Source organism: Varanus komodoensis, unplaced genomic scaffold (genome assembly GCF_004798865.1).
Source record: "Varanus komodoensis strain SLA01 unplaced genomic scaffold, ASM479886v1 scaffold51, whole genome shotgun sequence".
Classification (NCBI taxonomy): Eukaryota; Metazoa; Chordata; class Lepidosauria; order Squamata; family Varanidae; genus Varanus; species Varanus komodoensis.
Window position 1 is genome coordinate 1,332,540 of NW_025336100.1, and position 25,008 is coordinate 1,357,547.

Genomic DNA, 25,008 nt, shown 5'->3' on the forward strand with positions numbered 1-25,008 from the left:
TTACAGTATGACAGCCAGAATTCTCTACAGTATTTGAAGTGCAGCTGCACCATCTTTGCTTATACCACAGATATTATGGTGATACTTTGGTATTACACATACAAGGAAACTGATTGAGTGCTGTGTGGTTATACCATGCTCAATTGTCTGTGCAAGCACACAGATGACAAAGCAGGTTGATGCAACTTTCAAGCATGCTTTAAAGAACCACCTGAAAAAGCTGTAAAATAGTTTTCATTCTATAAAGCATTGGTTGTCTTTAAAAAACAACAGACTGTCATAGCTTTTTCTTCACAGGTTTCCAATTTTCCTTCAGTGCTTCCAGTGCTATCCTTCATCTGGAGCAGATATAATCAAATTTCATAGTCTCAGAAAAAGCCTCTGATAAAATTCTCCAGTAGCAGATGAAAATACTCTAGCATTTCTTTTGAACATTGTTGTGGTTTCTTTGCATGGGGTTTATTAAAGTGCCTGACTCTGCTTGTGACAATCTGAAAGTTTTGAACTAATGCAGTCCAGAATTTACCTGGATACTGTATGGCCAGTCTTTATTGTTGTAAAAACATGTATGTGATGCTTTAATGGCAGACTTCCAGCAATCTTTGATTTATGTTCATGATTAATTTGAACAATATGTGTGAGGCATAAAATTTGTTTCACATTTTCTTGAGATACAATTAAAATCCTTTCCTTCTGAACCAGGGAGATTCACTACAAAGGAGCAGCTTGTCAACCTTATCTGTTTCTCATAAAAGTATTTTTTTATGCTGAGGAGAAGTAAAACTAATATTTATTAAGGCATTCTCTAATTGCAGCTGGATAGCAATTCTGTATTACCTAATAAATCTAATAATAATAAAGTAATATTCTGGATCTCTTTGATATATTTTTTATTGTTAGTAGATGGCTATGTGCCTTTGAAGATGCTCTCTTAGCTGTTCAGTGATGTGGAGAATTGAGCTTAAACTATTTAGTACAGTGATTAATGTAAAGTTCTGCACTGAAGGAGGGAGAATCAGGAAGGGTAAGAACTTCGGCGAATGGGGCGGCATAGAAATGTTTTAATAAATAAATAAATAACTGCTTTGACAGCTGTACATGTAGAAAGAAACTGGAAATTTTGATACACTTGGTGGTATGATGCAGTGGCTAAAAAGGCTCATGAAATTCTAAGTTGTATCAACATAAGTATAGACTTGATTTGAAGAGAAATAATGGTGCAGCTGTACTCTGCTTTAGTCAGGCCTTACCAGAATACTTTATGCAGTACTTGGCCCTGCAATTGAATACAACTGAAGACTTGTTAGTGATTTGGAATTAAACAGAGACACAGATTGTGTTGTGTCTGCAAAAGTGAATAGTATTTCTCCCAAAGTTCTCCCTAGTTTCTTGTGGCTGAAGGCAATATGAATTTTTATATATCTTTATTTGAATTATTTTCTAAGTGCTGCAGCACACGAGGAGGTGCTCCCAGATGGATGTAGAAATGTAGTGGAATACATACATCCTTATTTTAAAAACTCCCCAACTGAAATCTATTGGGCTTGATTTCTATAAAAGGGTGTTCTATCCCCACAAATTTCATTGAGTTCTGCCAAATAATAAAGTTAGCACTTCCTTTTTTAAAAATGAACATTTTAAGGGAAGTTGTAGGAAAACTGTTTGCTTGGATGTGGCAGGTCTCTCATTTGCAGACTACTGTGCCTGCAAATTTAATTCAGGTCTGACAGGCAGGAAAACATTTGCAGCCATTCTGTTGAATTCCAACTATTGTCACGGGATGAATATTTTTATTTAGAAACATAGTAAGTCAGAAAGGAACTCCCAGGCCACCTAGACTGACCCCCTGGCTATGGCTGGCTCTGCTTATGTATGTACGCAACACATTGGTGGTTGAGTACATTGGGTTGTCCAATCTTCCCTTGAACACCCTCAGTGATAGGGCCTCCGCCACCTCCCAAGGAAGCACACTCAATGTCTTAGGGGTCCTAACCATCAGGAAGTACTTCTTGACATCCAACTTGAAGCCTGGTTCCTTGAGTTTTATCCCATTGGACCTCCTCCTTTCCTCCATGATGTGACACCTCTTCACATACCTATATGTCTTTATAAGAATCCCTCTGAGTCTTGTCTTCTTTAGGCTGAAAAGTCCCAGCTCCCTGAATCTTGTCTCATATGGCATTCCCCCCCAATCTAACTAGCATCCTTGTCAAAGAATTCAACAGCATTTGTCTGGCAGGACCTATTTTTATGGAAGACATTTTACATGGCTGTCAACCCTCCCTCCATAACTAGGGTTTCTAGAGCTTTCCTTGTAATGAGCTTTTCCATTGTTTTTCCCAGAATGGATGTTAGGCTAACTGGCCTGTCTTGTCTGCTCTGTTACCCTTTTTGAAGAATGGGACAACTGACGCTACCCTCCAATCCTCCAGTAAACATAGAACCATAGAGTGAGTCAGAAGGAGCCTCCTGGGCCATCTAGTCTGTCCCCCAGCTCTAGCCAGCTCCACTCATGACATGCCTACCATGTGCATTTCCAGCTTATCCTTAAACACCCTCACCGCTGGGGCTTCAACTATTTCCCATGGAAGCCCATTCCATGCCCTAGGGGTCCTAACTGTCAGGAAGTACTTCTTGGCATCCAAACTGATCCTTGCTTCCCTGAGGTTTGCTCCTTTGGAAAGCAACCTGCCCTTCTCCTCAGGAGAAAACAGGCCTTGACCCACTGCATGACAACTCATGTACCTTATATGTTACTGTGAGGAGGCAGGGGGGACTCACCCCTTTTCCTGGGGCCTTCCACAGAGCAGGGCCGAAGATAACAGGACAAGGCTGGGAATCTATGTGGGAGAGCAACTCGCGAGAAGACAACAACCAGGAGACACGTGCGAGTGCACAGCTGTATGGGATTGCGGAGGAGAGAGGAACACCTGGGTTGGGTGGAGTGGTGCAGGAGGGTGGATAAAAGAGGGGGGGGGTGAGCAGAGGAGGGAAGAGAGGAGAGAAAGCTGAGACACGCGTGTGGTTGAAGGAGAGCGGGCAAGGCAGTCGCTGGCAGGCAAGCCAGCACAAACGCCGTTGCCCTAGCGACAGGGGGGAAGGGAGCCAGAGCAGGCCAGGACAAGGCGCTTTGGAAGCGAGCCGGTGAAAGTGTAAAGAGGTGAATAAAGACTCGGTGAGTGCACTGTCCTGGTGTTGCTCTTCATGGAAAATCAAGGAAGAGGCAGCTTTAGCCGGCACCCCTCTCCTGACACAGTCACAGTTACCAACAAATCCCCTCGGAGTCTCCTCCAGGCAGAAAAGACACAGTTCCTTAAGTCTCGCTTCATACGACTTCCCGTGCAAACCAGCCACCATCCTTGTAGCCCTTCACTGCACTGATTCCAACCTTGCTATATCCTGCTTGTAATGAGAGGCCCAGAAATGAACACAATACTCCAGCTGCGGGCACACCAAAGTTGAATAGAGTGGTAGCAATACCTCTCTTGATCTAGAAACCATGCTTCTGGCTGTGCATCCAAGGGTGGCATTCCCCCTCTTGGCTGCTGCATCACACTGCTGACTCATGTTTAGGCTGTAGTCAACCAAGATCCCTTTCACAAATGCTGTTCTCCAGCTACTTGTCCCCTAACCTGTGCTTATGACACCCATTCATATGTCCCAAGTGCAAGATCTTGCATTTATCCACATAGAATGCCATCCTGTTATCCCTGACCCTCTTCCATAGCCTGTCCAGATCCTTTTGGATCCAGAGTACCTGCTCCTCAGTTGTAGCCACCACCCCCATTTTAATATCATCTGCAATCTGGCCAGCAGACTTGTCACTCCCTCCTCCAGGTCACTGATGAAAAGATTGAACAGGATTGGTCCCAGGACTGAGCCCTGGGGGACCCTGATCGTCACCAGCTGCCATCCTGATGATTTCCCACTAATAGTAACTTAATCTTGTCGGTCCATCAGCCATCCCTAATCCAGGTGTCCTCACATTTTTTCAACAGGGGGCCAGTTGAAAGGTGCCACAGCTGGGCGCAGGCCGGAAAGGCGGCTTGCTCGCTTGGAGATTGTTTTTTCCGAGCGAGTCCAAAATGATCTCCATGTGAGCAAGTCGCCACTTCCCTGCACGTGGGGTGAGGCGAGCAGCAGGCATCGGGCGTGGCGAGTCCAAAACCTCTAAGGCAGGCCAGATAAATGGGCATGGCGGGCCGGATGCAGCCCGCAGGCCGTACTTTGAGGACCCACACCCTAATCCATTGGACAGTTCATCAGTCTATCCCAAAACTATTCAATTTCTCAACCAGGATATCATGTGGCACTTTGTCACTTCTTGCCACTCCAGGCTGACTTTCAGTTGACCAAAGCTGGCCCTTATGAACTCCCATCTAGTACCTGAGCTACCATTCACCCCTTTTCTTCTAATTTCAAAGCATAGGATGGAGCAGTTACTTGCATCCAGAGCTCCCCTAGTCATCCACCAGATCTTCCCTGTTGGTCAAATACAAGTCTAGGACGTTTTCTCCCACTTGTTGCCTCCCAAATCCTCTGGGTGAAAAACCCTCCCTCATAGCTTCTGGGAAGGGATGGAACATAGCCACCACTGAATGTATCTCCCAACTAATATCAGGGAGATTGAAATTTCCCATAATAACAGTGTCCTTCCCCTGGGATAGCCTTTCAATTTATTTCCATATGAAGAGTTGGAGTTGGACTGAAGCTGAATTTGATAGTTGCTGAATCAATCTTAACTGGATCAGGCTTTTATTTTGTACTTAGTACAAGGTAACAATGCTAAAAAAAAGTAATGGGATATCAAACTATGGTTGAGGAATCTTTACACTGGTAGAGTTGCCAGCTGAGTTTAGCAGGGTGTGTTAGATGGAAAGACAAATGGAAAACCTAGAGTCCCCATTTTAAAAAAGTTTTAAGAAACCATCAACTTTTGGGTCTGCCCTTGGTTAAAACAGTTGGGCTCTATCCCCAAGCCATCCCACATTCACTGACCCTCCTGACAAAGCCTATGGACCTCATCCCTTAGTTCTATCCATTCACTGGAATTTTTAATTTTAACAGTTTGCAACTGTGGGCACTAGTGTTATTTTTAGATTGCATGGGCATAACACTGCATTGCATCTAGAATAATGACTGAGTTATTTTGAATGGCCATTTGTTCTGATTTAAAAGTTGAAATTGGGATTCTGCCTTTTCTCTTGTCTCAGATCTGGTACTTATTACGTCACAATAACATAGCAAGCAACTCAGTTTAGCTAACTTGACTTGTTGTTGTTGTTTTAATTTCCTTAGCCCTGGGACAGATTATGCTCTATGTTGATGGGATGAATGGAGTAATAAATCACAATGAAACAATCCAGTGGCTGTATACTCTCATTGGATCAAAGGTAAGAACTGTATGTTTTAAACAAATTGTGAAAACTGTAAATTTTAAAATATATATGCATAAGTACTTTAAACAAAGTTTAGAGACCCTGTTTGTGATCCTGAAGAAATTTTGCCAGACAGGGAAGCACATATGCAAAGGGAAAATCATCTATGGGTTTGTCTGTGAAGTCATAAGTACCCATGCTTACTTTTAATGCCACACACAATTGAGCATCTAGATACCTGAAGGATTTCCTACTTTAACATGAAGCTGCTCAAATTTTGACATAATTTGGGGAGGTTTCATCCAGTTGCCTTCCACACCCATGCAGAAGTAAGGCTGATTGATTGATTGATTTGATGCTTATGTTTACCGTCTGACTACCACAACCTCAGAATGGTTTTGCAATAAAAACAAAACAAAATGAAGCATAGCATCCAATAAATAAAAACCACATTAAAACCTAATCAGATTTAAAATAATGGGTGTATAAAATGGTTTTAGCCTGGCTCCAAAAAGAATACAGCATTGGTGCCAGGTAGCCACCTTCATTATCTCCTTCAAGAAGGGCTCCCAGAGAAGGACCTTCACCCCAGATCTTAAGGGATGGGAAGGCACATAGGGAAGGAGATGCTCCTTCAGATATCCAGGTCCTAAGCCGGTTAGGGCTTTATAAGTCATCACCAGCACCTTAAATTGGGCTTGGACTTCAATTGGTAGCCAGGACTGGCATTATTTGTGCACGTATAACATGCTGTTAACATCCTGGCAGCTCAATTCTGAACCAATTGAAGTATCCTGACCATCTTCAAGGGCAGCCCTACATAGAACATGTTGCAATAGTCCAATCAGGAAGTTACCAGATCATGAGTCACCATTGCTAGGCATCACTCATCCAGGTAAGGATGCAGGCTTTGCATGGCAGGAGAGGACACGGGAACAATCATGCTGAACAATCAACAATCGAGCCATTTCCCCATTCAACAAATCAACCAGGGCATCAACAGGATTGCCAGTTAAATCAACTGGAATTTCCCCCAGAGCCCTTAGGAATTCATCACGATCCGTTAGACTCTGGGGGCAGACCATTTTAATAAGGTTCACACCCTTAGTGAAGGAAAAACTGGCCCCACGTTTAAATCTCACGAGAAAGTGATCTGACCATGACAAAGGGGTTAAGATCAGGTCCCTCACAGATCACCATCTTCCTGCCCCGTCAAAAAGACCAGGTGTAGAGTGTGATCTTTTTCATGCATTGGATCAGTGACATGTTGAGACAGCCCTATGGTGGCTGTGAAGTCCTGAGCTGGCCCAGTCAGACCAGCCTTGGTATGAAGTTTGAAGTCCCCCGGGACCAACATCCTGGGGGTCCTCAACACCAGGTCTGAAACAATCTCCATTAGCTCAGGCAGGGAGTCTGTTGGGCAGAAGGGAGCACGGTACACCAACGGAATCTCCAGTCTGTCTTGATCACCTAGCATCAGGTGTAAACACTCTAGACCCGGCCTTGAGGGGACAGGAAGCCCCACAAGGGAGATTGACTCTCTATAAATTAGGGCCACTGCCCCTCCCCTTCCCTCAAGGTAAGGTTGGTGCTGCATCAGATATCTGGGTGGGCATAGATGGGTGAACAACACGCGCCCCCCACCCCTCCCGCCCAGGTCTCCATAATACATGCCAGGTCAGTCCCCTCATCCAGATGGCAACTGCAGAGAAGTCCTTCTTGGTTTTGGGACTCTGTTTATCAAATGCTTTTCCCAGGGATGTTCACCTGGCACCTTTTTGATGCCAGTAAAATTGCTTTTTATTTTTATTTTATGTGAAGAACCTTGTTCTAATTGCTATTAGTGTTACCCTTGGGATGCGGGTGACACAGTGGGTTAAACTGTTGGGCTGCTGGGCTGTTGATCAGAAGGCTGGCAGTTTGAATCCACCTGATGGGGTGAGTGCCCACTGCTTTCTCCTAGGCTCATGCCTACCTAGCAATGAGAAAGCATAGAAATGCAAGTAGCTAGATAGGTACCACTTCAGTAGGAAAGGTAACAGGTTTCTGTGCACCTTGGTGTTTAGTCATGCTGGCCACATGACCACAGAAGCATCTTCAGAGAACACTGGCACTTTGGCTTACAAACGGATATGAGCACCAGCCCAAGAGTTGAACACAAGTTGAACAGCATATATGTGGGAGAGAACCTTTACCTTTAGTGTTACTGTGTTGCCTTTTTAATTTATGTATTATTTGCTTGTTTGCTACTATATATTATTAGATTTTTGCTTTTTAAGCTCACCTGGAAATGTTTTATATTAAAGACAGGACATAAAGTTTTAAATAAAATAGATTTTATTCAATGTATATGGTGGGAAGCCCCATCCAGGAAAAAGAAGTCCAAGGCACATGTACAGTTGCCCCAAGATGGACCATATCTGGTACTCCCACACAGGTAGTATTCTCTCATTCCTTCCTTTGGCTCCAGTAGTACCTGTTTCTATTTGCTCTGCCTTCTTTCAATCAGTGTTCCTATTCCATGCTGAACAACTTTCAAATTATACATCAACCCAAATACTGTCCCTGTGTAAATTAGGAATGTAAAATCCAATTTTATATTTTTTCATATTTTAGTGAGGCAATTCTTGACATGTATATCCTTCCTTAACAAAACAATGCCTGTGGGAATAAATGGTTACAAGTTAGCAATACACAAATATAATAGTGGTATTAATTACTTGGGCTTATATAATGGTATCAGTAGAACACACTGCACTGTTGAAATTACTTGATTTTATAATGAGGTTTATAGAAGTACTCTCAAATTTTTGAATATGTGATCATTTGTTTTTGCCAGGAGTTAGAATAAGTCCACAGAGGTGAAAAATGCCAGCTTTTTTTCTGTAAAATATCCAAATAGCTCTCTAGCTGATGTTAGACTAAAGAGCTGTCCAGTTGCTTTTTCTCAGTTCCTCATTTTCAGGGATGGTCACATATGTCTATTTCAGTACGTGATTTTTCAGTCCATTTTCTGCATCAGTTTGCAATTAAAAAAGAAGTCTCCACCAGATATTGCATCAGTTTCTGTCTATATTCCCTCTGATATTCATTTTTATATACACTACACTTTTGCCTATGCTTACAAGCAGTGTTCCCTAATGTACACATTTGGAAATACATTAATATCAAAAGATAATGGCATTTTAATTCATGCATTGGCTCAGAAACTAAATTAAGTAGGTTTGCATCAAAATGTGAGATTAATTTCACCCTGTTCATTACCCTACACATGAAGATTTATATTTGCAAACTTTGACTTTTATTACTTTCACACTTTGATAATCTAGGACATGACTGGGCTGCCTTAATTTTTCCTTTTGTTAATAAGCTTTTTATTATTTATTTTTAAAGTAAATGCTTTATATTTCACTTTTTCCTACTAAGAAAAACAATACAATTAATATAAAAATAATTGTAACTAAACATTACCAATTAACACAATTAAACAATACATTAATATCAGTGCTACCTCCGCCAGGACCAACAACTCTAATTACTTAGTGTAAGATCATTTATTCATTCAGGTTTCCCCACTTCCCTTCCAGAACTGCATTGACTCTTGTGGTGGTTCACACCCCTTTCCTTTTATTAAAACGTATTCAATAAAAGGTTTCCAAATATTTTCAGATTTATTTTTACTTGTCAAACCTTTTTTCCATTTAATATCTCAAGTTGACTTAATGATAAGCTATTAATGATGCTATATTCCGGATTTCTTTATACCAGTGAATATGATATTCACCTTTTGTTTTCCAGTTCTTTGCTTTTATTAATCTTACTGCTGTTAATAAATATATCATCAATTCTTTAGTATTTTGTCCCATCTGTTCTCTAAATAATGACAATAATGCTAATCCAGGATCAACTTCATTATTTAAATTAATATTTTACCAATTTCTTTAAAGATGCTTTCTCAAAACTCATTTATATGTTTATATTTCCACCACAGAGGGAAATATGTACCCACTTCTTGGTTGTATCTCCAACACATGTTGAAATACTCATTATTCATGTAATTCAATTTACAGTAACTGGAGTTAAGTACTATTTCCAAACCAGTTTATAAAAATCCTCTTTAATTCTTATTGACATTGATTTTAAAAGTCTCTTATCCCACCTATTATTCTATTCTTCAGCACTAATATTTCTTTTTAAATCTATTTCCCAAGACTCTTTAAGAGGATCATAGTGATCCTCATCTTCTAGTAATATATTGTAAATTTTACATGTCATTCCTCTCATCCACATATTGTCTTGTGTTTCTTTCTGTAAAATTATATCTTCAAATTTAGTATATTTTCTGCATTTACCATTTTTCTTCAACTAATTCTTAGTCCAATAATCTAACTGAAGTGTATTGTACCAATTTATTTTACCCTATCCCAGTGTTGCTTGTATCATTTCTTTACTCTTCATTTTCTCTAACCAATCTTTCAACCTAGTAACATGTTTATACTTCAGTACTTCCCTCAAACTACTCAGATTCTCTGGAAATCTTTCTAATTCTGTAATTGGGTATAATGACAAAATCAGTGGAATAAACATATTCCTATATTAATTCCAAATTTTGATCATATTCTTAAAAAGGGGTTTCCTATCTTTTTAATATTCTTATTATCTTGTTGAAGAAAAATATTTAATAAGGATCCCCTACATCTTGATATTCTAATTTACCCTATATTATCTTATCCAGTTGCAGTATAATATCTGGTATATGCCTCAGTTGATTAACTATATAATAAAATTTCACATTGGGAATGCCTAAACCCAAACTCTCTGGAGCATGTATATTCTTTTTTTTTAATTAATCCTGTCTTTTTTATCCCCATTACAAAATTTATTAATCATATTTTGCCATTCTTTCGCATCTTTCTTTGTTACATTAATTGGTAACATCATAAGCAAGAAATTAATCTTAGGTATGAGCTTCATTTTGAATGCTGCTATTCTAACAAACCATAATAGACCAATCTTCTTAAACTCATTCATCTTCTCTTTCACTTCATATTTTAACTTATCAATATTATGCTCTTTTAAACATTGCTATGTTTTGTAATAATTTCTCCTAAACAATACTATTACATATCTGAAATTCTAATTGCTTTTAATCTCATCCTTTTTCACTTTATTACAATTAAATAACTTCATCTCTGATTTGTCCCAATTTGCATGTAAGCCTATTATTTTTCCAAATTCTGTTAAATGTATTTTAATTTGATCCATAACCTTAACTGGGTCCTTTATTGCTAATAGTGTATCATCTGCAAATAAGCTAATCTTAATTTTATTCTCAAATCATATACCTTCTATTAAATTATCATCCCTAATACTATTTTGCTAGCAGTTCTATAACTAAAGCAAACAAAATCAGAGAAAAAGGGCAACCCTGTCTAGTACCCCGGGCTAACGATATTTGTATGTACAAACTAATCCATTTTCAAAGTGATCAAGATTTGTCTTAGAAGATTGGACTGAATATATATTCAGATGGACACAGGTTAAAAACAAATTTGTATCTCTCTTACTATTTTCAATAAACTGGAGTACTGTGTCTGCTGCTGGGCACCACAGATTAAGAAAGATGTAGACAAACTGCAAAAGATTCATAGGAGGACAACAAGGATGATCCAGAGCCTGGAAAGAATGCCTTGTGAGGAAAGATTGAAAGAACTGGGCATGTTTAGCCTAGAGAAGACTGAGCAATGAGGTGATAGCACTTTTCAAGTACTTGAAAGATTGTGATAAAGAAGAAACATAGAAACAGAGCAAGCCAGAAGGGGCCTTCTGGGCCATCTGGTCTGACCCCCAGCTCTAGCCAGCTCTGCTCACAACATGCCTACCATTTGCATGTCTAGCCCATCCTTGAACACCCTCACTGATGAGGCTCCAACCATCTCCCATGAAAGCCCATTCCATACGCTAGGGGTCCTAACTGACAGGAAGTACTTCCCAGCATCCAAATTGATCCTTGGTTCCTTGAGCTTGGCTCCATTAGAGCCCATCCTGCCCTTCTCTGCAGGGGAGAACAGGTCTCTACCCACCTCCATGTGACACCCCCTCACATACCTATATGTCGCCAACAGATGCTGCCAGAGTCATCTCCTCTCTAGGATGAAAAGACCCAGTTCCCTCGGTCTCACCTCATATGGCTTTCCCTGCAATCCAGTCACCATCCTTGTGGCCCTACACTGCACTGACTCTAACGTGGCTATATCCTTCCTGTAATGAGCCCAGAACTGAACACAATACTCCAGTTCTGGGCGCACCAGAGTCGTGTAGAGTGGTAGTAATACCTTTCTCGATCTAGAAGCCATGCTTCTGGCTATGCAACCAAGGGTGGTGTTCGCCCTCTTGGCCGCCACGTCACACTGCTGACTCATGTTTAGCCTGTAGTCAACCAGTGCCCCATGATTCCTTTCACAAGTGCTGCTCTCCAGCCACCTGTCCCCTAATCTGTACCTATGACCCCCATTCCTATGCCCCAAGTGCAAGACCTTGCACTTATCCCCATTCAACACCATCCTGTTGTCTTCTGCCCACTTCCATAGTCTTTACAGATCATCCTGGGTCTGGAGTATCTGCTGCTCAATTGTGGCCACTGCTCCTGTTTTAGTATTGTCTGCAAATTTGATCAGCTGACTGTTCACCCCTTACTTCCATGTCATTGATGAAAAGATTGAACAGGATCGGCCCCAGGACAGAGCCCTGGGGGACTCCACTTGCCACTGGCTGCCATCCTGATGATTCCCCACTAAGGGTCACCCTCTGCTTTCGGTCAGTCAACCATGCCCTAATCCATCAGACAGTGCATTGGTCTATCTCAAACCTTCTCAATTTCTTCAACCAGGATATCATGGGGCACTTTGTCAAAGGCCATGCTGAAATCCAGGTAAACCACATCCACTGTGTCCCTCCGTCTAGCCAGCTTGAAACCTTGTCATAGAATTCTACAAGGTTTGTCTGGCAGGACCTGTTTTTGCAGAAGCTGTGTTGTGTGGCCACTAGCCACCCTTCCCTATCTAGCATCACTAGATCTCTTGCTATTATGAGTCTTTCCATTGTTGGCTGACTGGTCTGTAATTCCCCATGTCCCCTCGACTACACTTTTTGAAAATTGGGACCACTGACGCCTCCCTCCAGTCCTCTGGAACTTCACCCATTCTCCACGAGGCCTCAAAAATGGAGGCCAGCAGGCGTGAACCCCCACCAACTCTTGCAGCACTCTCGGGTGTAACCCTGGCACCTTTGTAATGTCCAGTGCCCTGAGTAGCTCCTCAACTTCTGGGGGGGGGGGTGGCTCTAATCTGTGCCCCTAAATCCCCGGCCTCATTTAATCTCCCATGTAGATCTCCCCCATCCCGTTTTGGGGAGAACACAGAGGCAAAATTGTCATTTAGAATCTGTGCCTGTTTCCTCACATCAGTCACTGGATCCCCTTCTTCCTTATTAAGTAGTCCCACTGTCTGTCTCTCCTTCCCTTTGCTATTTTTTATTTTAAATATTTTTTTTTATTTTCTTTATAATCTAACTTTAAAAAACAACAATTATTTAAGACATCGGATATACTGGGTTGACATCTTCCTCATTTTTACAGTCAGTAACCATATTCAAATCTATGCATAGTCCCGTTTCTCTATCTAATAATAAAAAGAATTCCAAGTTTGGTAGAGATATGCGTCCTCCTTCTTCAGAGACAAGAGCAATCTGTCCCTTTCCTTGCAGTCCAAAATCCTTTTTAAGATCAGCTCTTCAGTGCGTGGCTCTTCACTCCTCCTGTAGTGAGTAAATGGAATCCTTGCCACAGTAGTTACATGTAAGATCAAATATATAGCCTATTTATCAAAATCATTAAGAATAATATCTAACAGAAAAAAAGTCTTCAGGTTTAAATTTGTGTTTACATTTCCAACATCTATTTGACATGTTTGAAAACATTTTTACTAATCTATTTAGCGATAAGAATGATCTATAAGACATTTATGTCTATCTAACTATAAAACATTTATATAGGTTTTCTTTACATGAAGTTGCTAACATTACCTTAATATTTCTTTTCCATAGCGTTTGCCATTTCTGTAACTCAATGTTATATCCAACATTTTATGCCCATATTGTCATACTTTCCTTAACTCATTCATCTTTCATTTTTATACCCAAAAGGAAGTTATACAATCCTTTAATCATTATTTCATCCAATTTTGAAATCATTTAATCAAACGTTACTAATTCCTTTATAAGATCAAATATTCTACAGTCTTCACATATCTCGATCATATTTAAACTTTATGTCACTAAGAAATAGCAATACCCTTACCACATATAAGCATGCCATGCCATTTGTAAACCATGCCCTTCAAGATATAAAATTCCCTTAGAATTATCCATTCTTCCTCGGAAATTTATGACTTCTAACATGGCTTAAGCTGACTCTATAAACCAGGTCCGGCTGTTTATCTGTCTCTTCCTTTTCCAAAACAGGAGCATCTGCTAGCATAATAGCATATATCTTTTATATTTTTGTTTATTTTATATTGTTAATTTTAATTTTATATGGTTATTTTTGTATTTTATTGTATTTTATTGTGTTGTAAGCCGCCCCGAGGCTTCGGCAAGGGGCGGCGTAGAAATGTTCTAATAAATGAATAAATAAATAATGTTTGTTAAACTACTTAGGTTTTCATTTTTTGCTTCTGTTGTATTCAGAAATCTCTCCAATATGGCAACTGAATCCCAGAATGACTTATTTGTTTGTGTTAGTTGTTACCTCTCTTGATCCATCTTTTCAATTTTCTCTTCAGAATCTTCAACCTTCTTTTTCGTTTCTTGTATCTTTTGTTCATTTTATTTTATTTTAATACCTGAACCTGCAAGTTGATTCACTATCTTCAAGACATAACTATTCAATTTATCCAGTTTATCCAGCCTTTCCTTTTGTTCCAAAGCAAATTCTTGTATAACATTTTGCATAGACTCTTGAGATGCTTGCATAGATGTTAGAGATGCTTGTATTGCCAAAAGTGTCATTTGTATGAATTTTTCCAAATTCTTAGGTTTTAATTGATGTATTAAGCTTTGGGAAGCAGACATAGGTGCCAAAGATGATAGGTGAATTTTATTCATGATGGAAGTAAAAGGTTTAGTTAAAACCATTTTTTAAAATAACCTCTTATGTACTAAACGGCCACTAAATAGCAGCAAAGAATCACAAAGAGAGGAAAATAAGGGATTTTTTTTTTTTTTTTGGCAAACAATGTCTGTTAAAAAATCAAATGACCACAGGGTGGCAGCAAAACGTTATTTATTAGTATAACAAAGACAAAAAGATCTTCAACTTCATGCAGGAGCTAGAAAAATCAAGTCGCCATGTCTCTGAAAGAGACATACAGAAAACGAAACAAAAAAAGAGCTTTTCCTAACAGTCAATATACAATAAGTTCAAATTTAATTCTTTGCCCTTGGGGAGATTAAGCAAAGAAAAAAAATCTCTTCTAAGTCTCAAATTTCCCCAGTTTCACTAAATCTCCCCTAGATTTGTTGCCGCTTGAACTCCACAGGGAGAAGTTTCCCCTCTCCGTCAAGAGAACCTTTCTTTTGTTACTCAGATTGATAGTTATTTCACAGGTTCTTTCACAGGCATTATTTTGAAAGGTTTAATTGTCCACCCAGCAGGTCCAGTGTCCACTTTTAAGCTTCTTTTTCTTTTCTTTGCTATCAATCCGGTGCCAACAGCTCATGGGGGGGGTGCACCCCTCTCTCTACGTTCACTGAGAATTTCCCCTAATTTCTCCCGGCAGGTGGGGGACAGCCGCCCACCACCAGGCAGAAGTATGCTCAGGCTTCTAATCCCTGCCCTGACGGAGCTTGGATGGCCCGCCCAAGGGCCCTCCGTCAAACAGAATCCGATGTGAAGCACGGAGACCCCATTCTCCACAGCCATCTCACCACGACGTCAACCAGAAGTTGCCCCTTCCCTTTGCTATTTACCTGCTGATAGAAGCCCTTTTTTTGCTCTTGATATTCTTTGCAAGTCTCAGCTCGTAATCACCCTTAGCCTTGTGAAGAATCTTCTTGCAACGGGCCTCCCCCTCCCGGTATGCCCTTTTGTCTATTTTCCCAGTGCCCATTTCCTATGGAGGTTCCTCTTGTGTCTAATCCCTCTTACCACCTCCTTATGCATCCATGGTGGTGCTCTCCTTAGCCTCCCCACCTTACTAACTAGAGGTATCGTCAAGGCTTGTGCCTCCAAAACCTCCCTTTTGAGTGCCATCCACCCTTCCTCAACTCCCTTGCCTTCCAGTAACCTATCCCCAGTCTGGCCTTCAGTTGACCAAAGTTGGCCCTCTTGAAGTCCCAGCTTCTACTACTTGACCTGCTGCACGTCCCCATTCCCCTGATCTCAAAGCAAAGAATAAAGTGATCACTCACATCCAGAGCTCCCCTAATCTGTACCCCATCTTTCACCTCTCCCCTGTTGGTCAAAACCAAGTCAAGGCTATTTCCCCCCACCCTATCACCTCAAGGAAGGACGGATCTCTTCTCAATCATCCCCAAGTGCAGAACATAGAATAATAGGCTCAAGTTGCACCAAACCATATTCTGACAGAGCAGTACGACCATGGAAGCAATGACCTAGGGACGTTGTGAGCGGAATGGATTAACTTAGGAGGGTGCGGGGGTTGGACCATATGGTCCTCTTTCCCCTTCCACTTTTACTATTCTATGATTCATTTCTCCACTCCATGTAAGTCCCCTATGTTGAGCAAAACGGGATTAGTTCTTCATACTTTACTATAACTTATTTAAAGTACAGGTGGGGTATAAAGATCTCCCACAGTTTGAAGGGGCATTGTGCAGGTTGTCCCCTTCATGGATCACTGCCTTGTCGTGGCAAAGGGACTTGTGTAGCTCAAGCTATGAGCTATGCCTTGGAGGGCGCCCAAGATGGACACGTCATAGCAGAGAGCTCTGACAAAGCGTGATCCACTGGAGAAGGAAATGGCAACCCTTTCCAGTATCTTTGCCATGAAAACCCCATGAACAGTAACAAAAGGCAAAAAGATATGACACTGGAAGGTGTACAATATGGTCGGAAGGTGTCCAATATGGTACTGGGGAAGAGCAGAGGGCTAATACTAGTAGCGCCAGAAAGAATGAAGCGACTGGGTCAAAGCCGAAAGGACACTCAATTGCAGATGTATCTGGTGGTGAAAGGAGAGTCCGATGCTACAAAGATCTATACTCCATAGGAACCTGGAATGTAAGATCCATGAATTAAGGCAAGCTGGATGTGGTCAAACAAGAGATGACAAGACTGAACATCGTCATCTTAGGAATCAGTGAATTAAAATGGACAGGAATGGGTGAATTTAATTCAGATGACCATCAGGTATACAACTGCGGCCAAGAATCCCTCAGAAGAAATGGAGTAGCCTTCATAGTCAATAAAAGAGTAGGAAAAGCAGTAGTGGGATACAATCTCCAAAATGACAGAATGATCTCAGTTTGAATCCAAGGCAAACCATTCAACATCACAGTAGTCCAAGTCTATGCCCGAACCACTGGTGCTGAAGGTGACCAGTTCTGTGAAGGCCTACAACAATTTCTAGAATGAACACCCAAAAATGATGTCCTTATCATCATGGGGGATTGGAATGCTAAAGTAAGAAGCTAAAAGATAATGGGAATAACAGGCAAGTTTGGCCTTGGAGTCCAAAAAGAAGCAGGGCACAGGCTGGTAGAATTTGTCAAGAGAATACGATGGTCATAGCAAACACTCTTTTCCAACAACCCAAGGGACAACTCTACACATGGACATCACCAGATGGTCAACACAGAAATAAGATTGACTATGTGCTCTGCAGCCAAAGATGGAGAAACTCTATACATTCAGTTAAAACAAGACCAGGAGCTAACTGTGGCTCAGATCATGAGCTTCTTATTGCATAATTTAAGCTTAAATTGAAGAAATTAAGGAATACTACCAGGCCACTCAGGTATGACCTAAATCATATCCCTGATGAATATACAGTAGAGATGACAAATAGATTTAAGGAATTAGATCTGACAGAGTGCCTGAAGAACTATGGATGGAGGTTCACAACATTGTACAAGAGGTAGCAAATATAACCATCGCAAAGAAAAAGAAATGCAAGAAAGCAAAATGGCTGTCTGAGGAAGCTTTACAAGTAGCTGAAGAAAGAAGGGAAGTGAAAGGCAAGGGAGAGAGAGAAAGATACACCCAATTGCATGCAGAATTCCAGAGAACAGCTGGAAGAGATAAGAATGCCTTCTTAAATGAACAGTGCAAAGAAATAGAAGAAAACAATAGAATAGGGAAGTTAGAGATCTCTTCAAGAAGATTGGAGATATGAAGGGAACATTTCATGCAAAGATGGGCATGATAAAGGACCAAAATGGCAGGGACCTAACAGAGGCAGAAGAGATTAAGAAGAGGTGGCAAGATTACACAGAAAAATTGTACAAGAAAGAGCTTAACGTCCCTGATAACCACGATGGGGTGGTCAGTGACCTCGAGCCAGACATCCTGGAATGTCAAGTCAAATGGTTCTTAGGAAGTCTTAGCAACAAAGCTAGTGGAAGAGACAGTATTCCAGATGAGCTATTAGTAAACAAGCAATGTATTTGATGTTACATGGAATCACCGCAGCAAGGATTGCGTTCGCTCAACACTGGAAAAGTGAGGAATTACCCACCGATGAACTGATTCTAAAAAAGATTCTGGACTGTGCAGAAATGGATAGATTGACTTTATCACTGAAGGAGAAAGAAGATACTTCTATCAAACTTGGGATTTTTTTTATTATTGGCTAGAGAAACGGGACTTGGCTTAGATTTAAAGGTGTTTTTAAGTAATTATAAATGGATTTGAATATCACTATACAATGTTAAAAAATATGAGTAGGGGGCTGACCCAGTACGTCCAACATATTTGATGATTGATGTCTTTAGTATTAGTTTAAAAATTTCAATAAAAAATTAAGAAAAAAAACAAAATCGTAAAAGACGATTCAATAAAATTTCTACACTCAATATGCCCACAAATTTGGAAAATTCAACAGTGGCCACAGGATTGGAAATCCATTCCAGTTTACATTCCAGTCCCAAAGAAGAGCAATGCCAAAGAATGTTCAAACTACTGCACCATTGCACTCAATTCACGTGCTAGCAAAGTTAGGCTCAAAATCCTACAAACTAGGTTCCAGCAGTATGTGGACCAAGAACTACCAGAAGTACAGGCAGGATTTCGAAGAGGCAGAGGAACTATAGATCAAATTGCCAACATACACTGGATCATGGAGAAAGCTAGGGAGTTCCAGAAAAACATCTACTGCGTCATTGACTATGCTAAAGCCTTTGATTGTGTGGATCACAACAAATTGTGGCAAGTTCTTAAAGAGATGGGAGTGCCAGACCATCTGATTTGTCTCTTAAGAAACCTATATGTGGGTCAAGAAGCAACAGCGAGAACTGGACACAGAACCACTGATTGGTTCAAAATTGAGGAAGGAGTTCAGCAAGGCTATATACTGTCACCCTGCCTATTTAACTTATATGCAGAGCAGATCATGAGAAAGGCAGGGCTAGATGAATCACAAGTTGGAATTGAGATTGCTGGGAGAAATATCAACAACCTCAGATATGCAGATGATACCACTCTAATGGCAGAAAGTGAAGAGGAACTAAAGAGCCTCTTGATGCAGGTGAAGGAGGAGAGCGCAAAAGTTAGCTTGAAACTCAACATTAAGAAAATTCAGATCATGGCATCCTGTGCTCTCACTTCCTGGCAAATAGATGGGAAAGAAGTCGAGGTAGTGACAGATTTTATTTTCTTGGGCTCCAAGATCACTTCAGATGGTGACTGCAGTCAAGAACGAAATGACGCTTGCTCCCTGTGGGGAAAGCTATGGCAAATCTAGAGAGCATACTAAAAAGCAGAGACATCACCCTGCCGACAAAAGTTCATATAGTCAACCTATGGTTTTCCCAGTTGCAATGTATGGCTATGAAAATTGGACCATAAGGAAGACTGAGGGTTGAAGTATTGAGGCCTTTGAATTGTGATGCTGGAGGAGACTCCTGCAAGTCCCCTTGACTGCAAGGTGATCAAACCAGTCAGTCTTAGAGGAGATCAACCCTGAATGCTCTTTAGAAGGCCAGATACTGAAGATGAAACTCAAATACTTTGGCCACCTAATGAGAAGGAAGGACTCACTGGAGAAGAGCCTAATGCTGGGAACAATAGATGGCAAAAGAAGAAGGGGAAGGCAGAGGATGAGGTGGCTAGATGGAATCACTGAAGTTGGTGTGAGCCTAAGTGTACTCCGGGGGATGGTGGAGGACAGGAAGGTCTGGAGGAATGTTGTCCATGGGGTCGAGATGGGTCGGACACAACTTTGCAACTAACAACAACAACATCATGCAGGTTGTACTGATGGTAAAAAGATTGAATAGGTGTCTTTTGGTAGGTTACACTACTGTTTTCAGTATCTATCATGAGTTGGGCCAGTGAACATCAGGGCTTTGTTTTTCAAGTGTATTATGAGAACAACTGTTCTGTGATATTGACACAGAATGCATTCCGTATACACTTCACACTTGGTCAAAATGCATCTTTACCAGTTCGGAAAACACTTTTGCTATGGATTTCTAACCTTCGGGTAACTGGATCCACACTGAAAAGAAAATCACTTGGCAAACCTCGGACCTTTAGAATGCCAGAAAATGTTGCTAATTAAGGAGCGCAAGTGGGGGAGAAGACTCAGGTTTCATACTATATGCAGTTATTAATCAAGAGCAGCAACATCTCTGGCCAATTAAGTGGTTCATCACAGAGACTGACAATTGTGCTAGGTATGCCTACCAAAGGCATAAACCCAATCACTGAACAGGATGATTGCTGGTGTAGTTACTTATAACCACATAATGAGCTATAAAGAATATATACAACCAACACTTCTACAAAATACTGCTTTAAATGCAAAACAAAAAACAAAAGCAAAACCCAAGCCACCATCCTCAATAAAGATGAGAGCACATCTTTAATCCTTGCAAAAAAAAAAAAAAAAATTACACTTGCAAATATCTGTGCCACTCAGATCTTTTTTTTTTTAAATGGCACTATGGTCTCCTATAAATGACCCAAGCATCATAGAATACTAGAATGGGGCCATCAAGGCCATCAGGTCCAATCCCCTGCTGTTGCAGGACACCAATTTACACAAACCCACTCAGATGCTGTCCAGTTTCACCTTGAATGTCTCTAGTATGGGAGACCCCACCACCTTTGTAAGAAGCTGGTTTTACTGTTGTATTGCTGACGGTGAGGAAGCTTTTCCTGATATCTAGCCTGAATCTGGGTTGTCGAAGCTTGAATATTCTCTGTCCTACATTCTGGTATCAGCCAGATGAGATTTTGACCTTTCTCCTTGTGACAGCCATTGAGGTTGATAGAGGAATATCATGTCCCCCCTCAGTCTTCTCTTCTCAAGGCTTAACATGCACAGTTCTCTCAGTCTCTCCTCATAGGACAGTGTTTCCAAACCCTGCCTCATTTTTTCTGCCCTCCGCTGGACCCTTTCAAATTTATCTGCATCGTTCTCAAATCGTGGTGCCCAGAACTGGACACAGTATTCCAGGTGATGTCTGACTACTGAAGTGTATAGAGCAGGGATCAGCAACCTTTAACACTCAAAGAGCCATTTGGACCCATTTCCCACAGAAAAGAAAACACCGGGAGCCGCAAAACCCTTTTGACGTCTAAAATGAAGATAACACTGCGTATATTGTTTTTTACCTTTATGCTATGTATAAAAAAACTATAGTGTGTTGCATTTATGAAATCAATGAACTGCTAAAGAGAAAAAAAATGTTTATTTGCAACAAATGCAACAAAAACATTTTGAACTCCAAGAAAAAAAGACGCTGGGTTGAAGGTTACTTTCAAATAAAATACTCAATGTCTGTTTGAGTCCTCCTTGTATTTATGAAATAAAAAGCCGAACTTAAATTATCCACCTGCAGCAAACCAAACATGCCACCCACAGCAAACCAAAAATGCCCTCTGCTTCTGTGTGCCCTCATCCTTTTCTCACGTGTACTGGAGGGTGTAGTCAGCTGTCAACCTGAATTAAAAAAGGACTAATTGATACTTTCATACAGTTTCTGTAATACAACAAAATGAAATAATAGTCTGGTGAAATATTGAACAAACTTCCCTCTCCCAGTGTGATAATGTTGCTGGAATTTGTATAAGAATCTTATTAAAACAAGGAAGTAGATCTGTATCTTAATTATGATTTAGCTGCAGCTCTTGTTCAGTCACTAAAAACTGTTATTTTTAATCTTACATTATAAAATAGTAGGATTCCTTTCATATATTTTGAATAGGAGAACAGCTTCCTGCAGAATCAAAGTCAGTGCTAAAGGGCTGCATGCATTGAACAGCAAACCCCATAAGTTTGTCAGCAGTAAAAGCAAATGAATCTGCTCACGTACCATTAAATGTTCGGTTTTCTTCAGAAACGCTTCTTTTCTTTGATTTATCCACGGTTGGCCTACAGCAGGGGGTGGGGGGGCTCAGTAGATCAGCTCAGATCGGCGGCTGTGGCTGTGCCAGAGATATAGGTGTGTTTAGTGACTGATTAGCAGATAAACATTCAAGTGATGTGCATTGTGACAGGTCCCAAGCGCAGCTTTTAACATTCGGATGAAGGAGATGACATTTGAACAAAGAGAATCTTTTCAGCAGCGTTGAAAAAAGTGGAACTTCGGTCGCAGATTAGCGGCTGTGCCGGCTCGTGTTTTGAGCGATGGAGCCACAGCAGAGGGATTCAAGAGCCACGTGCGGCTCCAGAGCCACAGGTTGCCAACCCCTGGTATAGAGGAACTACTACTTCTCATGATTTGGAAGTAATACTTCTGTGAATGCATCCCAAAATACCATTTGCCCTTTCGGTGACTGCATCACATTGTTGGCTCATACGTAGCTCATTGTCCACAATTACTCCAAGATCTTTTTCTTGTTCAGTTCTGTTGAGCCACGTATTCCCCATCTTGTATCGATGCATTTGATTTCTTTTTCCTAGGTGGAGGACTTGGCACTTGTCCTTTTTGAATCTCATTCTGTTGCTTTGAGCCCACTGCTCAAGTTTATCAAGATCGCCCTGGTTCTTCATTCTGTCTTGTAGGCTGTTTGCTATTCCACCCAGTTTTGTATCATCTGCAAATCTGATTATCGTTCCTTGTACTTCCACTTCTAAATCATTAATAAAGATGTTGAAGAGCACTGGGCCCAGGACTGAACCCTGTGGCACCTCACTAATTACCTCCATCCAATTTGAGAAGGTGCCATTGACGAGCACTCATTGTGTCCGATTTAGCACCCAGTTTTGGATCTACCTAATAGTTTTTCTGTCTAGTTCAGTTATTGCTATTTTTTTAATCAGAATATTGTGTGGCACTATGTTGAAAGCTTTGCTAATGTCTAGGTAGATTATGTCCACAGTGTTCCCTTTGTCCATTTGGGAGGTTACCCAGTCAAAATATGAGATTGAATTAGTCTGGGTTCATTAAAATTAATGGGTTTATTAAAAATAAAACAGGATTTATTTTTAATAAACCCATTCTGGCTTCTATTAATCACTGCATTTTCTTCAAGATGCTTGCACAGAGATTTAATAATTTACTCCAGAATTCTTCCAGGGAATAAGATCAGACTAACTGGTCTATAATTTCCAGGTTCATCTTTTTTGTCCTTTTTGAAGGTAGAGTCAATGTTAGCCTATCACCAGTCGCCTGGCACTTCTCCTGTTTTCTAAAATTTATCAAAGATAATGGCCAGTGGTTCTGAGAGTTCCTCCGCTAGCTGTTGTATGACTCTGGGATGGAGTTCATCAAGCCCTGGAGATTTGAATGTGTTTATTTACTCTAGGTATTCTTTGACTATTTTTCTGTCAATCTTAGAAACATAGAAAACAGAGCGAGCCAGAAGGGGCCTCCTGGGCCATCTAGTCTGACCTCCGGTACCAGTCGGCTCTGCTCACGACATGCCCACCATGTGCACATCCAGCCTATCTTGAACACCCACACTGATGGGGCCTCAACGACCTCTCGTGGAAGCCCATTCCACACCCTCGGGGTCAGGAAGTGCTTCCTGGCATCCAAACGAAACCTTGGTTGCCTAAGCTTTGCTTCATTGGAGCGCGTTCTGCCTTTCTCTGCAGGGGAGAATAGGTCTCTACCCATCTCCATATGACATCCCCTCACGTACCTGTATGTCGCCAACATATCCCCGCTGAGTCTCCTTTTCTCCAGGCTGGAGAGACCCAGTTCCCTCAGTCTTGTCTCATACGGCATCCCCTGCAAACCGGCCACCAACCTTGTGTCCCTACGCTGCACAGACTCCAACCTGGCTATATCCTTTCTGTAATGAGGGGCCCAAAACTGAACACAGTACTCCAGTTGCGGGCGCACTAGAGTCGTGTAGAATGGTAGCAATACCTCTCTTGATCTAGAAGCCACACTTCATGCTATGTAATCAAGGGTGGCGTTTGCCCTCTTGACCACCGCATCACACTGCTGACTCATGTTTAGCCTGCAGTCAACCAGTACCCCAAGGTCCCTTTCACAAGTGCTGCTCTCCAGCCACTTATCACCTAACCTGTACTTATGAAAGCTATTTCTATGCCCCAAGTACAAGACCTTGCACTTATCCACATTGAACGCCATCCTGTTGTCTCCTGCCCACTTCCATAGTCTGTCCAGATCCTTTTGGATCTGGAGCACCTGCTCCTCAGTTGTGGCCACTGCTCCAGTTTTAGTGTCGTCTGCGAATTTGATCAGCAGACTGTTCACCCCTTCTTCCATGTCGTTAATGAAAAGATTAAACAAGATCGGCCCCAGGACAGAGCCCTGGGGAACCCCGCTTGTCACTGGCCGCCATCCCGATGATTCCTCGTTAATGGTTACCTTCTGCTTTCGGTCAGTCAACCATGCCCTAATCCACCGAACAGTGCTTTGGTGTATCCCAAAACTCCTCAGTTTCTCCACCAGGTTATCATGCGGCACTTTGTCAAAGGCCTTGCTGAAATCCAGGTATACCACATCCACTGCATCCCCTCCATCTAGCCATCTGGAAACCTTGTCATAGAATTCCACAAGGTTTGTCTGGCAGGACCTGTTTTTGCGGAAGCTGTGTTGTGTGGCTGTCAGCCTCCCTTCCCTATCTAGCATCACTAGATCTCTCTCTATTATGAGCCTTTCCTACAATGGACGTAAGGCTAACCAGTCTATAATTCCCCATGTCCTTTCTACTACCCTTTTTGAAAATTGGGACCACTGATGCAACCTTCCAGTTCTCTGGAACTTCACCCATTCTCCACAAGGTCTCAAAAATGGAGGCCAGCGGGCGTGAGAGAACCCCTGCCAACTCTCTAAGTACTCTCGGGTGTAATCCGTCAGGGCCTGGCACCTTTGTAATGTCCAATGCCCTGAGGAGCCCCTCGACTTCAAGGGGGGTGACTCTAATCTGTGCCCCTAAGTCCCCAGCCTCATCTAATCTCCTATGCGG

At 41.4% G+C, this 25,008-nt stretch overlaps 1 protein-coding gene across 13 annotated transcripts in view; it reads left to right on the forward strand.

Annotated features, from left to right (window-relative positions):
* FHOD3 (formin homology 2 domain containing 3) overlaps window positions 1-25,008 on the forward strand; it is a 553,244-nt gene that overhangs the window by 276,995 nt on the left and 251,241 nt on the right. For all 13 annotated transcript variants that reach the window (XM_044447289.1, XM_044447292.1, XM_044447291.1 and 10 more), the window contains one exon: window positions 5,299-5,393. In XM_044447289.1, the coding sequence (XP_044303224.1) occupies window positions 5,299-5,393 (95 nt within the window). The remainder of the gene's footprint in view (window positions 1-5,298; window positions 5,394-25,008) is intronic.